At 41.9% G+C, this 24,056-nt stretch overlaps 1 protein-coding gene across 1 annotated transcript in view; it reads right to left on the reverse strand.

The window, feature by feature from the left end:
• Positions 1–201: 201 nt before the first annotated feature.
• chsy1 (chondroitin sulfate synthase 1) overlaps positions 202–24,056 on the reverse strand; it is a 32,078-nt gene continuing 8,223 nt past the window's right edge. The window contains exon 3 of the mRNA XM_005802661.2: positions 202–2,762. Within this exon, the coding sequence (XP_005802718.1) occupies positions 1,170–2,762 (1,593 nt within the window). The 3' untranslated portion in view covers positions 202–1,169. The remainder of the gene's footprint in view (positions 2,763–24,056) is intronic.

The raw sequence follows: 24,056 nt of genomic DNA on the forward strand, positions 1-24,056 counted from the left end.
TGTCCCCAAGGCTGGATTCCTCAGCAGGAGCTGCAGGGACTGCAGCTGGATCATTGTGGGCATGGTTTTCCCACACTACCAGCTTCATTAGGCATTCATGGAGCAATGAGTCTGATGACAGAGTCATGAAAACCTGGGAGACAAGATCAAACAGGACTTATTTCCGATTGCAACACTAGAAAAACTGCAGACACACCCACATCACCGAGCCACAACACTTTATTCAACAAAGTCATTTAGAAAAAGGAACAGCAACATGTGACTTAAGATGGCCGACAAGAGGGCTGCTCCCATTTTATTACGCTGCTACGACGACCTGAGCGGCTTCAGTCTGTTAGAAAGGCCTGAAACACACCGCCTTTACACCATCACACACCTGAAGAACGCAACCCACACCCACACACACACACACTCTTCTCTCTCTCGCACACACAGAACAAGGGGAACATCTAAAGCAGACTGCAGATCTATCTTTGGTGAGAAGTTTAAAAATAGGTTTGCAAAAAAAGAAGAAACAAAGGGCTATGTCATGACTACTGATGCGGTTATACAATCTTTTCAATACACATTGTTCAAAAATCAGAAGGTAGAAAATAGAGCCTGCAAATTCAATAAATTAGAAAACAAAGTGAATTGCAGATATCAAATCCAGCAGTAGAGTTTTAAAAAATCATAAAAAACTGAAATATTTATATAAAAAAAGGAAAAATGGTAACAGTGTAACAACATCTAACCAAAAAAAACAAGGTAAAAAAGACACTGGAAGTCTAACAGAACAGCTCTGATTGGACGTTTGGCTGGGATCATGTTCAGGCTCGGCCTTGTGTAAACATTCCCAATCAGGAGGGGAATTCTGCTCCGAGTACTCTTGGTTGGTAAAGTACACACACCAGACAAACACAATGCGTTACAAGTATGACTGTGTACTTCTTGAGGTACACACAACCAACTGCTGCGTCCTCAGCACTGATGGAACCTGTCAGTGGAGAAGAGCCTCAGGTTCTGGTTAGCACCCACCAACGTTCCTCCTATGATCAACAACATGAGTCCAGGCTGCCTACGTGAAAAACAGTCAAACAACGCCGGACGGAAAGTCTTTCACTGTAGTAAAAATAAATAGATGAAAAGTGAGTTATAAAGCGGAAGTGAACGGCCATGGTGTGTTTTCATCATGCTGTCCTGACCGAGGCGTTGCTGCTGGCCAGCCTCCTGAAGCCGTGGTCGTTCTTCTCCAGCCAGAGTTCAGACAGCTGTTGGGTGGAGCCGTACGACGAGGCCTTGGAGCCCAGGCACATCTTGTACTGCTTCGCCTCCAGGTTGGGGTCACATATGACCGGGTGGTGGACGTGCACAATCCCCGTGTCCATACTTCTGAACAGCTTGATCCCCGACTGGACAAATTTATTATAAAGGTCGACGTCCTCTAGCCCCCACCCCTGTATGGAGGTGTCGAAGCCCCCGGCTCGGACCAAGTCCCCCTTATAGACGCAGACGATCCCAAAGCCGTAGGTCCTCCATAGCCCCGTCTTGGAGGTGAAGACGTAGTGGTTGTTACTGGGGACCTTCCCAGAGTACACCACTTTGGGGTCATACTGGCTGAAGATGATGGGAAAGTAGGCCTGCTCCCCCAAGGCGGTGTTGGTCCGGCAGCGCTTCAGGAAGTCGCTGGAGAAGAGCAGATCTACGTCACAGTAGAAGAGCAAGGAATCGTTGGAGAAATGCAGGGAGCCCACTTCCAGAGCCAGAGCCCTGGAGAAGGAGCCAGCGACGGGCTTTATCTCCATGTCAGCTCTGGGGTACTTCAGGTGGTACTCCCTCATCAGCTCCACCTGCTTGACCCGCTCGGTGTTATTGTCCGTGCTGAACAGCAGAATCAGCAGCTTTACATTCAGGTTGGGGATCAAGCAAACTTTCTCAAAGTTAGCCATGAAGCGCACAAAGATGTCGTAGCGGCCCGACAACGGCACCAGGATGTTAACTTTGCTTTCTTTGGGCTCCCTCTGGTCCTGTCCTGAACTAGTGAGCTTGAAAGGCACCAGCATTTTCAGAGAGTTGGACAGGAAGGACAGGGAGTCAGACTCCTGGTTGATGTGGCTAGCGAGAGCCCTGGCATCCATCTCGTCCTCTTCCCTGAACTGGATCTGGCTGAAGGTCTGCTGAAGGTAAGCATGTCTCCTCACGGGAACCGTCATGGTCTTCCCTTTGTGCTTCTTGTACAGCAAAAGCAGATCCAGCACATATTCCGCCCCGTACAGCGGGTTGACCCGTCGGTAGCCATACTGGATTTCTTTGAAATCGATGACCCGACCTCGCGTTTTGGCGTTGGCATTGATCATCTCCATCACCTGCATGATGATGTCGTCCAGAGCCTGCCTCTGAGAGGAGTCCATCCCACGGCGAGGTGGCTGACTGTCCGAGGAGGAGAACAGGTACTTTCCCGTTAGGAACTCCCATTCTAGGACTTCCTCTCGTTGATGGGGATGAAAGCGCATGAAGGATGGAGGAATGCCCAGCTGGAGGTCCTCTCGGCTGGGCTCGGCTGCTCCATAGCGCCCCATCTGGACAATCTCTCGGTGCAATTGAATGGTTCTGTGGCGCAGGTCTGCGATCTTGCGGCTGAGCAGGTAGCTGTGCAGGCGGTACTGGTAGGGCGGGTTCTTGTTGGGGTGCAGAGTGATGGCTCGATGGATCTTGCTGTTGTGGAGATCTCGTATGTAGCCTTTCTTATTTGGTTCATAGTTCTCATAGAAGAGTTGCTGCATCTGTAAAGACAGGAGACAGTTTGCTGTCAGAACACTTCAGGTTCAAATTCAGGTCACATTGCATCCATCTGTCCACATAAGACGACTGAACATGAGGAGATAGAGAACCAATTCTCTCCTTACTGTCTCCAGACCAGTACTCATGTCTGCATTATTCAGACATGAATAATGCAGCTGGCAGTGGAACATGAAAAATGAACCTAAGGAAACCAGGGCAAGTACAAACACACACTGGAAATACACTTCAATAGGAGAACCTGCTGGTGTTTAGTCCCAACACCAGCAAGGACTAAAGTGTTGAAAACAGATTTAACTGCTTAAATAAGGGGTGTCAATACTTTTGGAATTTTGCACCAAATCCAGATCCAAAATGTATCAACAAAACCTATTCAACCGTTAAATAGCTGCCTCTTCATTAAATAAATTCTTCTTTTCATGTTGATTACTCCTCCAGGATTTCATGATTGTTTTTGTGAATTTTTGCAACCAAAATCTACATTTTAAAGGAATTTTGTAATATTTGCGCTGGTATGACTTTGTTACATTTATCGAATTGATCACAGAATGTAACTTAACAAGACAGGCCGATGCAGCAGTGCAGTAGAAGTGAGAAACACTGCAGGTGAGAGTTCGCATCACTCAAACCCAATGTTTCTGACCACTTTTGGGGAAAATTTGCAATAAACTGAAAATTGTTAATTTGTGTGGAAGAAAATGCAAGGATCTGATGTTGAAACCAGACCATTGGTGCTCCAGCTCTGTGTGGTTTCTTGCAGTGAGCTGACAAATGTGCAGGTGACAGTAGAAGCTGCACTCTAAACGCCGTCGTCAACAACAAGTCAGAGATGATGGATGGTTACAGACGGCCACAGCAGCAGATTGGCCAATCACAGCCTCCGCAGAGAGAAGCTCTCCTCTAGACATGTTGCCATGGTTGCATGAAAGCTCCAAGCAGCTTCCAGCTGTGGTCCAGGCTGAGGTCACAGCCGTGACCTTGTCCAGGGACAACACTGTAGACTCACAGACTAGGCACAAGCTCCATGTTGCCAATGTTTGCATGAAATTTTTACAATGCCATGTTTTTCCTGATAAATCTGAGTTGATAGTGATGCTGGATGAAAGCCCAGACGGCACCCAGCAGGGTCATCAGCTGGCAGCCAGCTGGTCACAACCCCCCATAGCTTTAGTCATAAGGCTGACTCTTCACTGCTGCAGTCATTAGTTTCATTTCTTCACACTCATTAATCTCCCGTCATTTCTTCCTACCAACGAGCTTTCCTAATCTGAGGAAAAACTGTTCCAGGAAGCTGAAGGTTGAACTTTTTATTCCAGATATTAAAGAGGAATGCCTTAAAGGCTTAGCTTGTTTATTTTATGTGGGCTTGTGTGGAGTAGATGATAGTAGAAAATATCTTATATATATATACACATATATATATATAGAAGCCAGCAGACTCAACACGACCTAAGCAGACACGGCTAGTGCAAAAACAAAGACACTTCAGTGAGGAAACAGAAATAAAGCCTCAGGTCATTCAGTGTGAGTCGTTTATAATGTTTGAAGATTTCTGTTTATTAGGCCAATGTTGAGAAATAGGCTTCTGAGCAGCGGGTGCTAACACGTCCCCACCCCCCAAATGAAAATTCCTCCCAGGTTCCCCGGACTGAGAAAGCTCTTTACATCACTGCTTTGGTTTAATTCAGATGCACTGGAGGGTTTTCAAGCACAAACCTCCTGATTGGGGTCATGGAACCCTAATCAGATTTAAGGGTGCCTTCACACCAGACCTGTTTGGTCCGCTTTAATCCAACTCTAGTTGGTTTGGGGAGATGTGAATGTGAAATCAAACTCTGATGTGGACCAAAAAAGTGACTCTGGTCCACCAACAAACCTTGGTGTGGGTTCGACACCTTGGTGTGCACTAGAGAAGTGAAATCTAGTGCGGTTTGAATGCACATGTCAACACCGAAACCACTCCAAAAGTAGAAAGTGGACAATTCTGCAGGGCATTCTGGGTAAATACAACCAAAACAAACACACAAGTCTGGCACTAGTGGGAGAAGTGGCTTTGGGACTTTTATCAAAGACAAAAAAGAAATCCTCCAACCGCTAAAATCTGACGCCACTTCACTGTTTACGTCTCATGAAAAAGGAAGTTGTGTTCAGTGTTTCCTTCAGTAGTTCTTGGTGTAGCACCACTACAGGTGAGGAGTGGCACATTTTGTTCAAAGGGTTTGGTTGGTTTTGACCAACCAAACCCTTTTATTGCGAAAAAACCCCACAGCAGCTGGAAATGATGAAGCTTTGGTCCCAGTTTAACTGAGGGGTCCACTATATTGTGGGAAAACGCCAATTCTGTGTTCTAGGTGTGAGTTGAATAATATTTTGGTGCTAAAAGTAAAAATAAACTAACTCTGGGGTTGCAGCTCCACCAGCTGGGTCAGAGGCCTCACACACTCTATGGCGGGGTTTAATCTGCAGGACAAAAAGCACCCCCCCCCCCCCCCCCCCCCCCAAACACCCCTCCACCATCCAAACCTAATTGGAGACTGGCCGTCTAGTAAACGCTGGTGATGTGTCCAAATTCATTTTCCGCTCCAGGAAAAGTTTCTCCCAGCAGGACAGCTCCACAGTGGGACTGGGATTGATCCGCTTGGCGGGCAGCAGGACAGCATGTGACTAGAGCTAATTCAGACAGACACCCTGTGACTGTGACACCCAGCGGACCAACAGGACAGATGGGATCTTTGATTGCCTTATAAAAGGCTTATAGGGTCAAATGATTCATAACACATAGATGCATCATTTCATTCCACAAAAGCAGCAGCTCATCTACATCCACAGCTACAGAAAACAGGAAGTAGATAAGTCTGCTGATGAGAAATAGATGTGCATACTGACCACTCTGAGCACCTCACACCAGAACCACACATACACACACAGAGCAGTAGACAACCTGGGTAAAGTGCCTTGCCCAGGGGCACATGGACATGTGGCAGGAGAGATCTGGACTCAAACCCCCAACCTGGATTGAAAAACAACTTTTCCCACTGAGCTCATTAGGTGGCAGCTTCCACAGTTGCCACCTATCAACAGTTACTATGTCAACACAGCAAAAAACACAGGTGGGCATTTTTCATATAATTTATTATTTATTATAAAAAAAGTTCTTATTGTGATAAAAATTTGATTAATGACACTGAATAAAAAAACTAAACAGTATTTTCGGAAAAGTTGGTTTTACTATTTTTTCCACTGTTCCACAAGAGCACCAATAAATATCAATAAACTTTAAAATATGAATAAATGAAGTCTCTATATGCAGTTTAGTGATATAAATCTTTAAATAAGAGGCGTCCTGAAGAAGCCTGTTTCAAACGGGAACGCTTCTCCAGGGAACAATTTGTGTTTGTGGCGACATGAATGCTGTGCCATACAGCCACAGCCTGACAGTTACCTGAAAATGTAGTAATAAATTATTTTTTTAATCCTAATTTTTATTATTGCAATAGCATCACAAAATATCGCAATACAATTCCAAGTGCATATCTGCAGCTTTTAGAGGCTGCAGGTGTCAACAGCTCAGAGAGAAAAGCTGAACAAGTTCAAATGATAAAAGATGTTTTTATAGAAAGAATGAGACTAAATCCAGGCGATGCTGCAGTGGCAGGTGGAGGAGCTACGGCTGCCACACAGGTTCACATCAGCATGACAATCTGGCCACAAGGCCAGAGATCAGCATCAGCAGTGTCATGTGAAGAGGTCAGAAATGAAAAGGCATTAAGTGTTTGAACATTTTCTTATATTTTACTTTTAGTAAGCTGAAAAAAACAAGTAAAAAAGCAGTTGGTGAATGTTCCCCAAAGGACAAACTGAGGAAGCAAAGCTTCACGTCCTCAGGAAGAAATATTCCACAGGTCCCAACATGTTCCTGTCAGGCATGTAGCAATAAATCAATAAATCAATTCATCACACGACAAATTTAAACAACCTCAATCATTTCTATTTATGAGTTATTGTGTTTCTTTCTCTCTTTCTACTAAACACTGGATGATAAAAGTCTTCAGTCTGGTGCTTTGGTCTCAATCAGTTCTTTTGTTAAAGGACAATTTTGTTAACAGAGACTTCACTACATAATTCATTTTATTTGTTGCTTTGTTTATGTATTTATGATATTTAGCATATATTCCAGTTCCAGTGTTAAATGTTCATTAGAATTTAAAGTTTATTGATCTTTGAGAATGCGTTGTTGCATTGTTATGTCTTTGTCATTATATTACTTGAAAATTGTCTCAAAATGACAATATTATCATTCATAGCAATAACTTCTGGGACAATTTATCATCCAGCAAAATGTGTTATTGTGGGAAAACAGCTTGTTATAGTGGGTTCAGCAGGAGAGATCTGCCTGGTACCTTTACAAACCAGAGACCAATGGAGGACAGGTTTGGCCCATTAATGATTTACTGGGATTCAGATTTTGACCAACTCCAGGTAGAACAGAGAAGAAGACAGGAAGTTAGAAACGTGTTCTCTGATCAGAACCATCTAACTCAACAAACCAGTCCTGGAAAGACAGATTATAGCTCAGTTTGCTATGAACTAAGCAAACATAATGCTTTGCTTAGTTCATAGTTTATTCAAAACAAATCTGAACAACTCAATGAAAAACACAACAGTGGGCTTCTGAGGTGGCGCAGGGGTTAAGCACAACCCACATATGGAGGCCTTAGTCCTCTACACTGCTGTCGCAGGTTCGATTCCCGACCTGACAACCTTTGCCACATGTCTTCCCCCTTCTCTCATTTTCCTGTCAATTCCCTTTCAAATAAAGGCTACAAGAGCCAATAAAACCTTTTAAAGAAAAACACACCAGTAAAGTAACAGAATCGTGTTTGTCATAGTTCCCATCATAGCTGAAACCTAAACCATAGAGGAAGAAGCTCTCCATTCATCTGTTTCATCCCACAATACAAGGCTCATTATCTTGATTTATGTCATTATTACTCAGTGTTGCACTGGATATCTTATTACCCCAGGATTAATAAAAGCAGGCTCTTTGGGTTTGTGTGTTGTGTAAATATTAAAATAGTCTTGATGGCAGAAAAGAGCCTTTGTTCCTTAAAGCCACCTGGTTTTATCTGCTCATGTTCCCAGGGAGAAATGGGAGATAAGCTCCACTAATGGACTCAAGAACCAAAGAGAGCAACGCCTGCAAGAATAAAAGCCTCTCTCACGTTACCACCCAAAACTCTGGCAAAGTCTGCAGGACTGAGATCAGGCTGGACAGAGCAGAGGCCTCACTGCTGCAGCATGCATAGAGATGGGCAATAAATCAATAATAACAGACATCATCATAATCTGATAGAATTTTCAATAATTTTACTGATCTCCAATCCAGAACCACAAAGCCTCTTGGGGGATGTAGGCAGAGGAAAGACTGTAGCTGGTCAGCCTCTCACAGCTAGCCAAAAAGAGTAGATGGCATCAACTAACTCACTCTCTCTTTGGTTACCTAGCAACAACCTGACTGTTACCGTTGAATAACTTGTGCAGCAGCAGTTAAAGGTTTTGATGCTGTGGCTCAAAATTGCTTAAAAAAAAAAAAGAACAGCATGGAGTGAAAGGAGAAAATGAAAACAGCAGCTGGAGAGGAAGCTGAGGATGAAACAGGAAATGCCCTGTCACAAGTTTGGCAGAATTTTGGATATTTAAAAGAAAAAAAAAAAACTTCTTATTGATATTGACTGATATGAAACCCCTTATATTGTGATATCGTCCAAAATAATGAAGTAACATGTCAGAGCATGTTCTTTCATTATCCAATTAAAATATTCCAGAAAAATGTTCAAAAAAAAAAAGGGGGGAAACCTCAAGTTTGTGAATTAGTCAAGCCTGGTGCAACTGCTGCGTAACTGCAGCAACAGCAGCTGCAGCAGCAGTTTGCACCAGGTTTGTGGAGCTGCTGCAGCCAAGAGAGCAACCAGATAGTGAGAGTTGCCAAGGGAGGTAAATACATGGTGTAGCAACATTTGGTGACAACACTTTCCACACATGTACACAAAGATCAATGAGTCAAAGCCTACAATCTGGAGCCGAGGCCCCGCCCAGCATTACCCCTCCACTGCAAAAAAAATAATTAAAAATCAGCTCTTTCTGAGGTCCACTCTTTCATTTCAGCATGCAGTTACAGAGCTGGAGCCAGAGTGTGTGTAAACAGGTGCAGGGTGTGTGAAGCAGGTAAAACACAGCCTCCAGCCCTCACAACTTCACTGGTATGTAGAAGCCTGGTTCAGATGTTACCGATCCGACTGTTCCAGAACCCGCCGATGGTGGAGACGGTGGAGGTTTATCAATTGGTTCAATTCCCGCTCTGTCCGCCTCTGACATAGTGTCCTTGGGCAAGACACTCCACCCATGTTGCCTGCTGGTGGTGGTTGGTGCATGACAGCCCCACCTCTGTCAGACTGCTGTTGTTGTAATGCCAAAAAGTCGGCTTCATAAAACGTTTCAATATAAAAACAGATCTTAAGAAATATCAGACAAAAATCTACAATTGATGTCATCCAGAACATGTTTCTGTGAAACATGGTTTCTGGTGTCCAGATGATGATCTGTTAACATGACATGAAGGTCATGTCTGCCATACAGCAACAGACTTCAGTCAGAGGCTTCTTCAGATTATCTGCAAGACTGACTGCTACCAGAGACCCTCCCTGACTGCAATGATTCTTTAAGATACTTAGATGATATGATATGGCATTGAATTTCCCTTTTTACATTTTACTGTGAACATTTCACAACATTATCACCCTCACTTCTTTATTCCAAAACACAGCAAACAGTAGCGTTCCACTGGAGAAAAACTGATTTTCTTATTAAACGTTAGTCAGGCATCCACATGTCTCCATCAGGGGCTTGATTTTGCAGTGGTAGCCCCCAGGCTCTGGTACACACTCGGCCCTCTGCTGTGGATCTGGGGCCTCCACGCTCTTCAACAAACTGGTTTTATTTAAAATATGTGTTTTATTGATGGGTGGTCTAGTGTTTTGCTCTGGTTGAGAAGAATGTTGTAGTACTCCTTCAGAAAGGGTCAGTAGGTGTAAACCTGTTCTTCACTCAGCTTGAGCCGAGTTCAGGAAAATGATCCCTGCTATAATTGTATTGATCCAACAGCAACATTTTATCTGCCTGTCTGTCAGGGAGGACACACCGATGAGACTCGTCTGTTCAGTGTGTGAGTGTGTTGAAGGATGCAGAGAGGTGTGTTTAGCGAGGCCTTTGCTTTATAAGGCCATGAGACCAGCAGGTTTGCTCTGTGTTGTTCTTGCTTATCAGACCAGCTAATAATAGCAATACAAGTGGACCACTTCACCATGTAAGCTAGTTTTCCACTAACCACCCAGTAAGCCTGCCAGCTTTAATTAATTAAAGCTTACTGTAGCTTAATTAAAGCTTAATTGCATTTATTATGCAATTAATTTATAATTGCATAATAAATTAAAATAAGGTTGACAATTTCCATTTGGACAGCATTTGTTAAACAGATGCTCCCCTTTAAAGCCATAGCATGTAACTTTTATTTAAAAAAAAGTTTTTTACATATTTGTTAAAACTGCCACCATGCTGAGACAGTTTGTTATGAGACAGACACTTGTTTCATTATTATTATTAACTCCTGCCTTACCTTTCTAAGCTGAATGATGAATATTTTATTAAACACAATTTTGGTTTCAGAGACTTCATAATTCATTTTAATTAATGTTGTTTTGTTTATACATTTTGGACATTTAAATTGTTTTCTGGTCTCTGTTAAATGGTCTTTAGAAGGTAATGCTTTTTTATCTTTGAGATAGTGTACTTACATTAATATGGCATTATTATTATTAAGTTAGCTGAAAATGGTCTCAAAATGACAATATTATTGCAATAATTTCTGGGACAATTGATCATCTAGCAAAATGTATTATCACGACAAGCCTAAGAGGCATTGACAAGTTTTGTGCCTCTGATTTATTAAATCTCAAACCATTTCTGCAGCTATCAGCTTTTTGTTGGTGCAGCACGCAAACTGAATGCTGAACCTCAGAGCTGGTGCATGTAGTAATCAGTTCCACGCCTAAAGCAGCAGCAGCAGCAGCAGCCTGCCAGAGGACATGTTGGGTGTGGGACTCTAATTACAACCCTGTCCCCGTTTGATCCCACCGACCTCACATCCACCCAGGCCCCAGGTTAGTACAGCTCCAGCTGTGTGCTGGGGTTAAAGCTACTGCTCCAGATGTGACCTGCAGCTGGCCTGGGGAATTATCTGCAGCCTCCTTCCAGCAGCCATGTGACAGCCACCGATTGGAAAGAAATATCTTCTAACCCCAAAAAGATGAAAGATCTCATCGTCTTGTTTGGTGGAGAGCTGGAGCACAGCTGCTTCTGCAAACATCTTCATCTGATCAAACTGTTCCTGTCATGGCTGGTTTAGGTGGAGGGGGACGGTGTTGATGGACAGCAGATAGCATCTAAACTGGGGGAGGGGATAGATGATGCCAGTTGAAGGTCCATCCAGCAAAGTTCTGGAAGTCTTCCTCCAGAACCAAAGCCATCTACTGAGTCTTCTGGTTCTGACAGGCTTTAAAGGAACCCTGGGCGGAGCTTTACGTCAGGGCCTAGTGACGGGCAGCAGGTGTCCTGAAGTTCAACTAGGCTGGAGTGGGGGGAGAGGCGGAGGGTGCTAACTGGATTTACACAGCTTTGTACTATCTTGACGGCGCCGTCCAGAAAGAGAGTCCAATACCTACACACACACAAACCCACATGGTACCGCAGAAAACGTCAGCTGCTTCCCTCTGTCTAATGCAGCTGGAACTGCTGGGTGAACAACACTCCTTCTGTTCTCCATCAGTCTATAAACTTTGTGTTATGGTTTGTGCCCAGAATAAACCCAGCAGGACCAAACAACCTTAGTGATGGAAAACCACATTCAGACAGTCAGGATGTGATCACTGGCTAACAATTCAATTCAAGAATACTTTATTGATCCAAAGGGAATTTGAACGTTGTTGTAACTCATATCATCCAAAGTTCTTCAATGAGTTGTTGTGGATGATGATGGCTGTGAGCAGAAAGGACCTCCAGTAGCAGTCTGAGTTACAGCAGATCTGAAGCAGCCACTGACTGAAGCCACTGTTGTATCAGTGTGAGGAAGCAGAAGCTCAGGGTCGTCTGCAGTCTTCTTGATTTTATAAAGTATCCTTGTTTGCACACAAATGAATCCTTCCAGGAAGTTGCAATGCTGCAATCACAACTACTCATGCAAATTCACTCATAATTCGCAAATTTTGCATAGACTTACAATTTTCACCAATCATCGCAACTGTTCTGCAACTCTGACTAATCACCTGAATGCTTTATATATTTCATTCGTTCAACACTGAACTTTGACCAGTCACAAGCTCCTTCTTATTTAACTTTGTGTTTTATGAAAGATAAAAGCTTGTGACACTACACTCTTCCATTTGTCTTTTTTCCCCCCAGTGTAAACAGTTCACGTTAACTTGAATGACCAATATGGAATTCTTCCTTTGCACTTTGACAACTCCTCTGGACATGATTCTATTTGCATTGAGGCTGCCATTTCAACAAGGTACTAAAATGTTATTTGGATTTTAAATACTAACGATGTTAAAATCCTGTCTATATTGGGAAGGTTCTGTGCAGCAATTCCAACTTTTTTGTAAGATCATGCTATGGCAGCAACAACAACAAAAAAAGATGTAAAAAATTTGCGACTTTGACCACATTGCTCTGAAAAAGCTGCAATTATCACAAAAAACATCATCACCTCCTGGAGGGACTGACTGGCCGATTACTCAAATCTAATGTTTCAAAGGTAAGACGGAGCTGGAGTAGCCTGTTCAGAAACAAGCTGTCCTGAGGTCAATAAGGCATTTCCATAACCTTTTATGTGGTGTATGTAAAGTACTTGAATTGACTTGTTGTGCTACACAAATAAACCTTCCCTGCCTTTTATTGCCAAGCAGAACTTCAACAGTTTACACACAATGCAGAAAACAGATTCTACTGGATGGTGTAGATATGAACACAGAAATCACACCAAGCTGAGACCAAAGTCTACAGAGACCACCTCCAAATGCTCTCAGTAACACTCCACAGTTCTTCCTATAGAAAAGTTTGTTTTATGGGATGCGGTAGAGTAGAGAAACTTTCAAAACATACTCTCAAATTCTTTTGGTATTCTGTTCTTTTGCTTGAAATAGGCCCCAGAATCCCACTAATGATTTGATTAAACTGTGTTTTCTACTTCTTTAGAACCCAGAAGTTGGTACTCCTGCCCTGGACATATCTGACCAATAAACAGACTGAACGTTGTCACACAGTCTGTTTATTGGTGAGAGAGTCTGTAAAAAGTGAGAGGTTTTGGTTTCGCTTGGAGTTTTCTCTCGGTAAAGAGAACACAAACCAACAGAAAAAATTACGGGTTAATTGATTTAAACCTCAGTGAGCAAACAGTTCTCCAAAACTGCATCCCAGAACCTTCAGAAAGCAGCAGCTAATACTCAATCACCCATTAAACAAAGTTTGTCCTGGTGAGGCAGCCGTAGTGGGTCAACAACGTTTTATATGTAATAAGGAGGTGGATGAGGAACAACGAGCTGAGAGTTAATGGAGGTCAAGGTTTAACACTAAAAGCAAGAAAGGCTGACTGAAAAAACTTTAACCTTTCCTGATTGGATGGAAGCCTATATGTTTTCAATTAGTTACTGATGCAAATCTATATTCATATAAGTATGAATACACTTAAAAACCACCAAATATTTCAGTGTAATTCCCAGCAACTGGCAACATGGCTATTTCCTGTAAGGTCTGATGAAATTACAGTGGAGGAACCTCAAACAGACAACAGTTCAGCTGAAATAATCAGGCAACTATTGGCAACTATTTATTATTGAGTATCATTATTAGCATTAATAACCCTACTAATGACAACATATAGTTTGATCTGTTAGTGTTTGCACAATCTGAAGTGAAAAACAGTGATTCCCTTGTTAAGAGCCCAATTCTGTTGGGAAGCCATGAATCCTACAATACCTCGACATGTACCACCCACCTAAACATTGCTGCAGACAAAGCACATCTCACTATGGCAACCACACTCTCCAACAGCCGTCGTCTCTCTCACCAGGACAATGTACTCTGCCACTCTGTGAAACTTGCTAAGTAACAGCACAAAGACAGCAATAAGGCCCCCCACAGCCTGCAGGCTGGACAGATTCTGGACAGAATCTGTAGGAAATGCTACAACAAGCTTCCCGACATAAACCCAACCCATCCTGGTGCAGCAAGTCAAGTCCTGCATGGTCCTAAATCTCAGCAGGTGCTTCTAATGTTCAGGGTAATCAAAACTCTTTCTACTGCCACTACGGATCTTACAGCAGACTCCATGCTAGCAAACAGCAAAGTCTCAGAGCTCCAACATACTTTATCGGAAGCTGAACAGTCAAGACCCAGTCATGTGGTTGCCAGACATTTGTATTCACCCACACCTTTCATAGGATGGAGCATCCCTCCCACCTCAGTACACATCACGCCACTGCCCACCGGGGTTCTCCCTCCCTGCATCCTCAGTTTTGCATTTATGAGACGGTTCCAGAGCTAAGGCCACACTTTTCAGCAGAAAGCCTCCTCCTTGAACCGCAACGTACAATTTCCATCCAGGGGCTTTAAACCAAGTGCCATTGTTAAAATCACCAATATACATCAAATATGTTGATCAGTTACATGGAATCAAAAGCAACTCTAAACAGCTGGGTTTTAGTCTTGATTTAAAGGAACTCAGTGTTTCAGTAGTTTTGCAGTTTTCTGGAAGTTTGCCCCAGATTTGTTGTGTATAGAAACTGAATGCTGCTTCTCCATGTTTGGTTCTGGTTCTGGTTCACTCACATGTTTCATACCAATCAGGGATGTGGATTGTGTGTAATGGTTGTCCAGTATTTGCTGCGACTGTAACACAGAATAGGAGTGTCATCTTCCTAAGGGACTATCTATCTATCTATCTATCTATCTATCTATCTATCTATCTATCTATCAATCGACCCTACTGTGATCGGCCCACCAGTGGCTATCTACTGTCGATCGATAGATTTGATATTGAGAATATCCAATATATTTTATATATATTTTGCATACCACTCTGTGCCAATATGAAGGGTGAGTCTCCAGTTCTGACCTGGCCTTGCAGGCTAATTCCCCCTGAGCCAATCAGATTGGATCGTGAGAAGGAGGAAGTGCCTCAGTGTTATTGACACGTTTCCTCCACAGAGGCTGACTCGTTGACTTTTTCCAGAGTACAGAATGTTTTTGAAGTTCAGCTTATGGCTGATGACTTCACAGGAAGAGATCTCACACTGTAAACAATTTACTTGGTGTCTGCATTTTTGTGATTCAGTGATCACCAGCAAGTATAAAGTAAACCTTAGTGACTGCTATGTCTCCTCTAGCCTCTGCTCAGCAACATGAGCCCAACACGACGGTGGAACCTGCTAAGGCTCTCTAACAAAGGCTGCTTTCTACAGCCCAAATCCACACTCAGAACCCTCTACCACACACAAAGGATTCCTTCTTCATCCTGTTCATCCTGCGCGTTCAGCTTCTCGCTCATATTTAAGAAGTGAGGACACACAAAGACCAAGGAGTGTTTCTGGACATACAGGATCATTATGCTTCTGTCACTCAACTCTATTATGGGCATTTATACAGAAAACTCAAAGACAGCTGTGAAGCCCCTCATAACTGTCCCTTAAAGATGAAAACACTGAATGAATCAAAAATTAACCCAAACTAATTGTAATATTTGCTGCAGTTTTTGTGAGACATAAAGAATATTATACATTTAGCTTCAGAACAATATTCAGATGTAAATGATAAAAAACAGTATTCTTTATAAATTGATAATATAAAGGCTTTGTATGTTTTGCATTTTTCTCGCAGCTGATTTTGTGTAGAAGTATGTCAGTAGGTGGCCATCAACAAAATCTCAAGCTTATTTAGCCATTTGAGCAACTGTTTCAGAGCGAGCTCCACATGAACCATCAGAATGTCCTTGCTTTCCTTCTAAGCAGGGAGCTTCAGGTGTGGAAGAGGAAACAGAGGAACTGTTTGTCAGGAGGCTGATCCAGAGAAAATCATGTTTCCCCGTTCTGCATTCCTTGGTGTGTTTATCATAGAGAAAAGCACAGAGTGGGCAGCAACACATATTCAGGTCATGAGACAAGATGATTCAAGATATTTAGGTCATAATAATAATATAAAATAAATAAATGTTTTAATTCAGATCATCTTCAAAGAGTTATTGTGGACGGTGATGCTGTGGGCAGGAAGGGTTTCTACTGGCAGTCGGTCTTGTAATAAATCTTGTGACTGAAGCCTCTTCCTGTATGACAGTCTTATGATGGTCATAACATGCTAACTTATCAATTTCTGGGCAGCAGAGATGATATCCCTGAGGACACACTGTTGGTGTCCTGGGTGACACCAAATGTCTCTCTGGGTTAGCAGAGCAACCAAAAGATTTAGAGTCCTATAAACCTCTGTCTGTCTGTATAGTAAAAAGACCGAGCAGAGAGATGTTGGAGTAGAAGCTATGATCCTTGATCATCATAATGGGTGGAAGAGTTGATTGGAACTTGCTCTTTGTGCTCAAAAGTCTACAAAAATTAGAAATAAGAAGCAACACAACAGAGCCACACTAAGATGCTGCCACCATGAGTGTAAATGATGCACCATTCCAACTGGATTTTAAAGATGCTGTAAACAATACAATCTTATACTTCAAGGTATTTTAGATTTAGAACCTTGAAACACCCCTTTACTTTAGCACCAAGAGGAAGCTCCAGTGCATATGAATGTTTTATTGTGTCCCAGTGGATAAAAATCATCGAAATCAATTTCTTACTTAAGCCAACATTTCCTTGTTACCAACTGCCCCAGTCTACTGTTTAATGCTTTTTTTAAGTCCAGTGGAGTGAATCAGTTTTCCTACCAATTCTTATTAATCAACTCCACCTGCTTAAAACAACTTAAGAGCTACTTTTTATTGTCCTACAAGATTAAAGCCTGTGCATAAATTCAGGGACACATTTTTAGACGACTCAGCTTCATGTTTAGGGCTTCTGACAGTTGAGTTTTTTTCTACCAACAGTCATGGTGACAGAGCAACTGGACAGGCTTTTGCAACACAGACTTCCTTTACCTAGAAATAATACACACACAGGGCGGTGCAGAGTCTTGATAAAAATGAAAACATTTGTGACTGACCAGGAAAATCCTCTTCTGCACCATTAAATATAACAATTAATACAACGGACTAAACAACACTTAACTCTAAACATTAACCACACCATGACTTCTCCTTTCTCCTGCTGCATGAGGCCTGTATCAGCGTCGCAGCCAGGTCACACACTGTGCTGCACACATGACACGTGATGAAAACAAACTATGAGCAATGAGCATGTACTCTGTGTGCCTTTACCTCCACTCCTTTCTTGTATTACATTTATTCACAAATTAAATATATTTTTGAATCTAATAAAAATGTCTGTTGCAGTGCATTATTAGCAAGCAAAGTTGTAAAAAACAAACAGTTCTCACCAACAGACCATATTGTTCAAGGTAAAGAGCCATTCAAAACAATGGGATCATTTGTGAACATCACGTAAGTTTTTTTTAGCAGATTGTTTCACCAAAGGCCTTTTATAAAGTAACTCATGTTTTAACTGCATCTTGGTTGGATTACTGGACTCTGTATGTTGAACTCAATAAATCCTCAGTTCAGAGGAATGAAAGCTGTTCAAAGTGCTGCTCCACACCTTCTGACTAATGAGCTGGACTGAGAAGTAGGTCTTTATATTGGGATTTCAAAAATTGACTACCAGAACAGAATGACAATGAGAAAAGGTTTAAATGTATTAAGATGTTATTCTATCTGCATATGAATAATGTACAGTCCCTCACTCAGCATCCATGTCTCTTAAGTGTAAGAGCTTCAGCTGAAATAGATTCCATTTTATGGAAGACTGGAGCCAAGTAGGTTTTATTTTAGTCTACTTCCAGGAACCTCAATCCAACATTACAGCATATGAAATTCTGTCCATGAAAAAATAAAGTTTCTTAGATTTTGTGTGCAGTTATTAAGCCCCACAAAGTGAGGAAACTAGTTATGTAATCTCTATTAGCCAAGGGCAGCTATGAGATTCTGATGGTATGAAACCTTTACACTTCACTTTCTAGATGTAAACCACATTTACAACACGTGTGTAATGAAACAACCATAACAACATTCTTTGCATTTCATGCCACTAATAATACCAATGAGTTTAGTGTGGAAGGTCCTGGTGAGTGTGGTTGGATACCAGCCTCAAACCTCTTAAAGGTCAAGTGTCCACAGTAAATAAACCACAAACCCCCCATTATGCACCAGAGTCACATCATACAAGTGAATCCACTGAGATCATTGGCTATGTGAGCTTTCAGAACATGAAGCTGTGGTTGTAGAACCAAACAGGCATAGAGCAGAGCTCTGTCTAGTTTCTTATACAGACTGGATGTCCTAATGTATTCAGAGCTTTAAATACAAGTAAAGTTGTTGAGTTGCAACGTCAGCAAGTGACTGACTGCATCCGATTCTGCTGATCATCATATCCCAGATTATAAGGGCACTGGATGATGATGATGATGATTTTAGAACAGCGCCCCTCCTGGTGACAGCATGTTGAAGTGGCTCTGTTTTGTTGGTTCTGATTGGTTCTTTTTTCTAAACTTTTATTCAGAATTTCTTGCTTGAATCATTGCTATTAGGACCTTTTGCTGTTACTCTTTTACTTTTGGCCAGTTGTTATGATACATAACCATGGCAACAAGGTATTGTTTTTACCACCGGGAGCAGCTCAAATCTTACCTGAACTATGACCCCAAATCCCAGGAGGTCAAATGGGGGCTTTGTGGATACAGAAAAGCCTGTACCCTCTTCCATTTATCGGAACGATCAAGGATAATTTCCCAGACTCTCTCTCCCACTTTCTAACCATACAATCAGACAGAGATTTACAGAGCAGCAGCAAAAGCAAAAGACATGGATTAGCCGAGCCGCCAACAACAATATTATATCCAGGACATAATATTGTGGAACATCATCTCTGCTGCCAAGATAATGATCATGGCATGACAGTCATTAGACATGAGATCCTTCCTGACTACATCATCACCATCCACAATGACTCTGAACATATTTGGATGATGTGAGTTATGACATTTAATTTTCCTTTAGGATCAATAAAGTACACCTGAATAGGATTGCTGTTAGGTGTACTAGATATTTCCCTTATAAGAGCAGCTGTAGATGTGATGGGAAACAAATGCCTGAGGATTCCTCCAACATGAGAACATGTAGTCTTACATAAAAGTAGTTGGGTTAAGATGTTCAACTGGACTGAACCACTGAATTCTGCACCATATCAGAGTTTCAATCCACCAGAATGAACAAATTATTTAGCAGACATAAGAAGTGTTCAAATAAATCAATGACGGCTCCTCAGGGCTTCATCTATAAAGAGGAAACACATGGTGGCAACCTGTATGGTCATTGTAAGACTCTTAGAAACTAATCTCCTTTAATTGGATAGTGAAGGCTTAGAATCGGTGCTGTGACTGATTGTGATGAGCATCATTATAGTGCACAGTAAATGGCGCTGCCTGAGGACCTCACTACTTTTCTTATCCCACATACAAATCATGGACAAACAGTCTGGTATGACTACATTACTGAATAGAAACACATTGTACACCTTTGGCAAGAAGATTCAGTTCAGTTTAATCATATACAATATATAAATCATCATTTTATGAAAACGGCTCAATTCAATCCAGACCCAGAATGCTGTGCATTTCTGGATCGAAGTTCAGTGAAATTATCAACATTTCATTTTCTCTTTTTCTCTCTCTCTTTCTACCAAAACCAGATGACAAAAGTCTTCAGTCTGGTGCTTTGGTCTCATCTAGCCTTTTTTTTTCAGGATAATTGTTCCCAGAGATTAATTTTTCATTTTATTTGTTGTTTCTGTTTTATTTATTTTGGATATTTAAAATGACTTCCAGTTCCAGTGTTAAATGTTGGTTAGAATTTAAAGTTTCTTGATCTTTGAGATTGTGTTCTTACATTATTATACTATTACCATCATATTAGTTGAAAATATTGTAATTTATTGCAATAACTTCTGGGATAATTTATTGCTCAGTAAAATTAGCCACTGTAACAGGCCTACTGGGAGTTAATGACAGGGAAAACACACAGGCTCAGCATGACTCCACATGGTACACTCTGGGTCGTCCACATGTTTGTTTCTAGATTCAAACAAACATGGAGGCAGACTGGAGGCAGCAGAAGTTTGACATGCAAGTCATCCTATTTCTGCTGCTGCCTCACACAGACACCCCTGAGCAGCACAAACCCTGACTGCTGACGTCAGAGACAGGTTAGCAGGAGTAATCCTTTGGTCAGACGGGTTTCTAAAGACTGGGCTCAGGTACCGTAATTCTTCATGTTAGACCCTGAAAGGTTATGGTTCATCAAATGTTCTCTTCGTGTCTCCTTACACTACATAGCTGCTAATAGCTGCTAACACATTTCCTACCACTATTACTAAATGTAAGCTAGCAGCAGGTCCAGGAGGCCCTGTCCGGTCTGCTGAACACCAAGTCATTCCTCTGACCCTTTATTGCACATCAACTGAAACCAACGACACTTCCAGTCACTGCTATACCTGTGGTTACCCTCCAGCAAATCAAATGGTGAAGTCAAAGCGTTTTTAGCTGTAAAAAGAATCCAGAAACACTCCGTGTCGCCCCAGCCAGCTGAGTTAAACAGCTGCTCTGAAGCAGTCTGGTTTGTGGCAGGTTCCACATGGAGCAGCACACAGCACACTGGTCCGTTTCAAACCAGTATTCAGAATCACACTTCTAATAAAATAGACCATTCAACAGAATTATTCAAAAAGCAGTTTCTCAGTGGTGGACTGCTCAGAATCAGAGGTCCTAAAACAGAATGCAAATGAAGCAGAGAGCGGTTGCCAGGCGCAGGAAAGCTTAGAGAGCTCTGAAAGGCCCGGCTGCTCTGGCTGCTCCAGCTACTCTGCACGCCACTGAGGAGACTTCAGGATTAGGATGTTGACTCAGCAATGCAGCCTTGTGATTCCCATTAACCGAGTTAGAGCTGCAGATTGGAGCTGGCACTCTTTCAGTGATCCTTAAAATAAAAGGCTATTGTTAACCCTCCCTTACCCTCCACCCCTCTGGATATTAAAGTGCAAAGAGTGTGGAGGCCACATTAAAGCACTGTTAATGTCATGTGTGCCATGATCATAGAGAGCCAATAAAAATGATAGGTAATAGAATAAAGTTTGACTCATTTATGATCTATACCACTGACGGGGAAGCCAGCTGACTGTGATGGTCTACAGTTCTCCAGTGAACGATCACTGACACCCTCAACAAGGAGGATGAGCAATAGAGGTCACTGATAAAACAAGATGGTTCTGGTTATAGACTGGTGTATCCAAGCATTTTAAAAGAGAAGCTTTGTCAAAGGATCCCAGACCAAGTTCAGATACTCTACAGTAGATGGAAAAGCTCGTCAGTAAGCCAACATTGTGTAGGAAAAAACATTTCTTGTTATAAATCCTATTTATATCTAAAGGTGTTTTAACACCTGACAGTTTGGTAAACTTGGTTCGATTGGGGTAAAAGTATTTTCCAGCTGCTGTGGTTCTCTTTCACATTGCACAGAGTCAAATCAACCAAACCTTTTGAGCAACCTGTTCCCCCTTTTGCCTGTGGTGGCGCTGCAACAAGAACCACTGAAAGAAACAACCTCTGAAGAAGACACTGAACACAACTTTCTTCACAAAACCAATTGTAGTGACGTCAGATCGTAGCAGTTGTAGAATTTCGCTTTTATCTTTGGTAAAAGACCATGATCCATTTCTCCTGCTATCATTACACTTGTGTGTTTCTTTTTGGTTATATTTACCCAGAATGCCCTGCACTCAAATCTGATTTCTGCTTTTAGAGCAGTGTCTGGTCTGCTTTCATTCACACTGCATTTGAACCAAACCAGAGTTCACTTCAACCAAACCCAGACTGGAGTTTGTAGGTGAACCTGAGTTAGCTTTTATGATCGGCATCAGAGTTTGACTCACATTCACTCCTCCCCAAACCAGACTTTCTAGACCGTTTGATTAAAGCGGACCATATACAGAAGGACTGGTGTGAAGGCACCCTACATGAACAGAAATAAAATCTTGACATATACAGCCCTGTGTCCTGGATCTGTATAGTATACAAACTTCATAAGTTTGTATACTTATGAAGTTTGTATCTAACCCTGATCCTCCCACACCAATGGGAGGAAATGATGCTAAATTCTAAAACCTTCTATCTCAATAATTCAGACCTTTAATAACTCATATTTTGATATTTGATCGTAGATGCCATCTACATGGGTACTTTTTCAGTGATATCCCAAAGTATTGAGATGTGCATGTATCAGTTGCTGCTCCAAGCCCTCAGGTCTCTCTGCTGAATCATCCCAGACAGAGTCGGGAGGCAAACCAACATTTCCTTTTCCAGTTCAAGTCAAGAAGGAGGAAAAAATGAGCATTCTGCACATTCTGTATCCAAGTGACCTGCTAGCAGAGACACAAGCTGTCTGTTCTTCATGCTGCAGAGCTATAATTCCCACTAATTCACCACTCTCGCCTCCACTTTCTGTTTATTCTTGAACTGTGAGCAGAAACATTCATTGGCGAGCCGTTTCACAGCCGTAAAGTGACAGGACACGGGTTTTGGACGTGGTTGCCACAGGATGTCTGAAAATAGCCGAGGCTGACCACATACTGAGCTCTCTGAAAGGCCTCTACAACCTCCACTGCTGCTCAACCTTCAGGCTTTGGTCTTCCTGGAAAGTCTGGGGTGGATTCAGCGGCCATGGCAGCATGTTTTCCCAGCCGCAGCGAAGTAGCACAGCTGTTCTCCGACAATCGCAGAAACTGTCACCAGTTGGGATTTTAGGGGAGCAAACACACACCGGCCTTCAACATCTTGGGTGGAAACAGTTCCTGCACTGCCTGCTGAAATCCCTGAAGTCATTTCCACACATGAACACTGGAGACGATGAGGAGGGTGTGCTGATGATCTGCTGCGGACGCTTCAGTCACTGATTCCCAGACAATAAGCTTCATAGCTGGAGATTTCCTGATAGGAATGAGCTCTCCCAGCAGGAATGTGGAGAGAGACGTCGGTCTAACCCTGATCCTCCCACACCAATGGGAGGAAATGATGCTAAACTCTAAAACCTTCTATCTCAATAATTTAGACCTTTAATAACTCATATCCTGATATTTGATCATAGGTACCATCTAAATGACGTGCTGAAGGCAGAGCAGAGTGAGGATATAATTCACATACAAAAAACAAGCATGGAACTTCTAGTCAATTAATTTGATTAATTATGATTGATTGATTGATTGTTGAAATAATTGTCAACTAATTTATTAATCGCCAACTACAGTATGCTAACTCAAAAAAAGGTAATTTGCTGAAAGATCAACACATCAAGGCAATTAAGCCAAAACTGTACAAAAATATTTACATCTTGCATTTAACATGAAAAGAATCTTCAATGTCTGTAAATATGTTCTACCCAGAATTCAAATGGCTTTTTTAGTATCATCTGGTTCAGATTCTGTAAAAGAAAGTTTTACTGAGCACCTATTGCTATTTATTCCATTATTAAATGGAATACCAAGGTAGTCACCAGATCATCCCTGCTCTGTACTGATGTTCAGTCCAGCAGAAAGGCCTGAGCTTTTCATGTTGGTGTTAGAAGGATTGTTCAGCTGCAGATGCTTTGCTACAAATGATAAAGAGTTCACTAAAGAAATGCTGTTAGTGACTTCTAGGAAGTAAATATTTATTTGCATTTTTAAATGTATTTCTAACACTCTATAATACAGAATCTGCAGAAACTGCTACATTTTTTTACCCAATTAATCTTCAGAATAATTGTTTACTAAAATGATCGTTAGCTGCAGCCCTAGTAGTGTATGCTAAAAACCTATAGAAATTAAACTGCATCTTCCCTTCATTATATTTGTAACAACAAACCTAAGAAAATCTCACTTAGACAAGCATGTGAAAACCACAGAGATGAGAGGAGCTCCTCTCTTCCT

This window comes from Xiphophorus maculatus, chromosome 4 (assembly GCF_002775205.1).
Source record: "Xiphophorus maculatus strain JP 163 A chromosome 4, X_maculatus-5.0-male, whole genome shotgun sequence".
Taxonomy (NCBI): domain Eukaryota; kingdom Metazoa; phylum Chordata; class Actinopteri; order Cyprinodontiformes; family Poeciliidae; genus Xiphophorus; species Xiphophorus maculatus.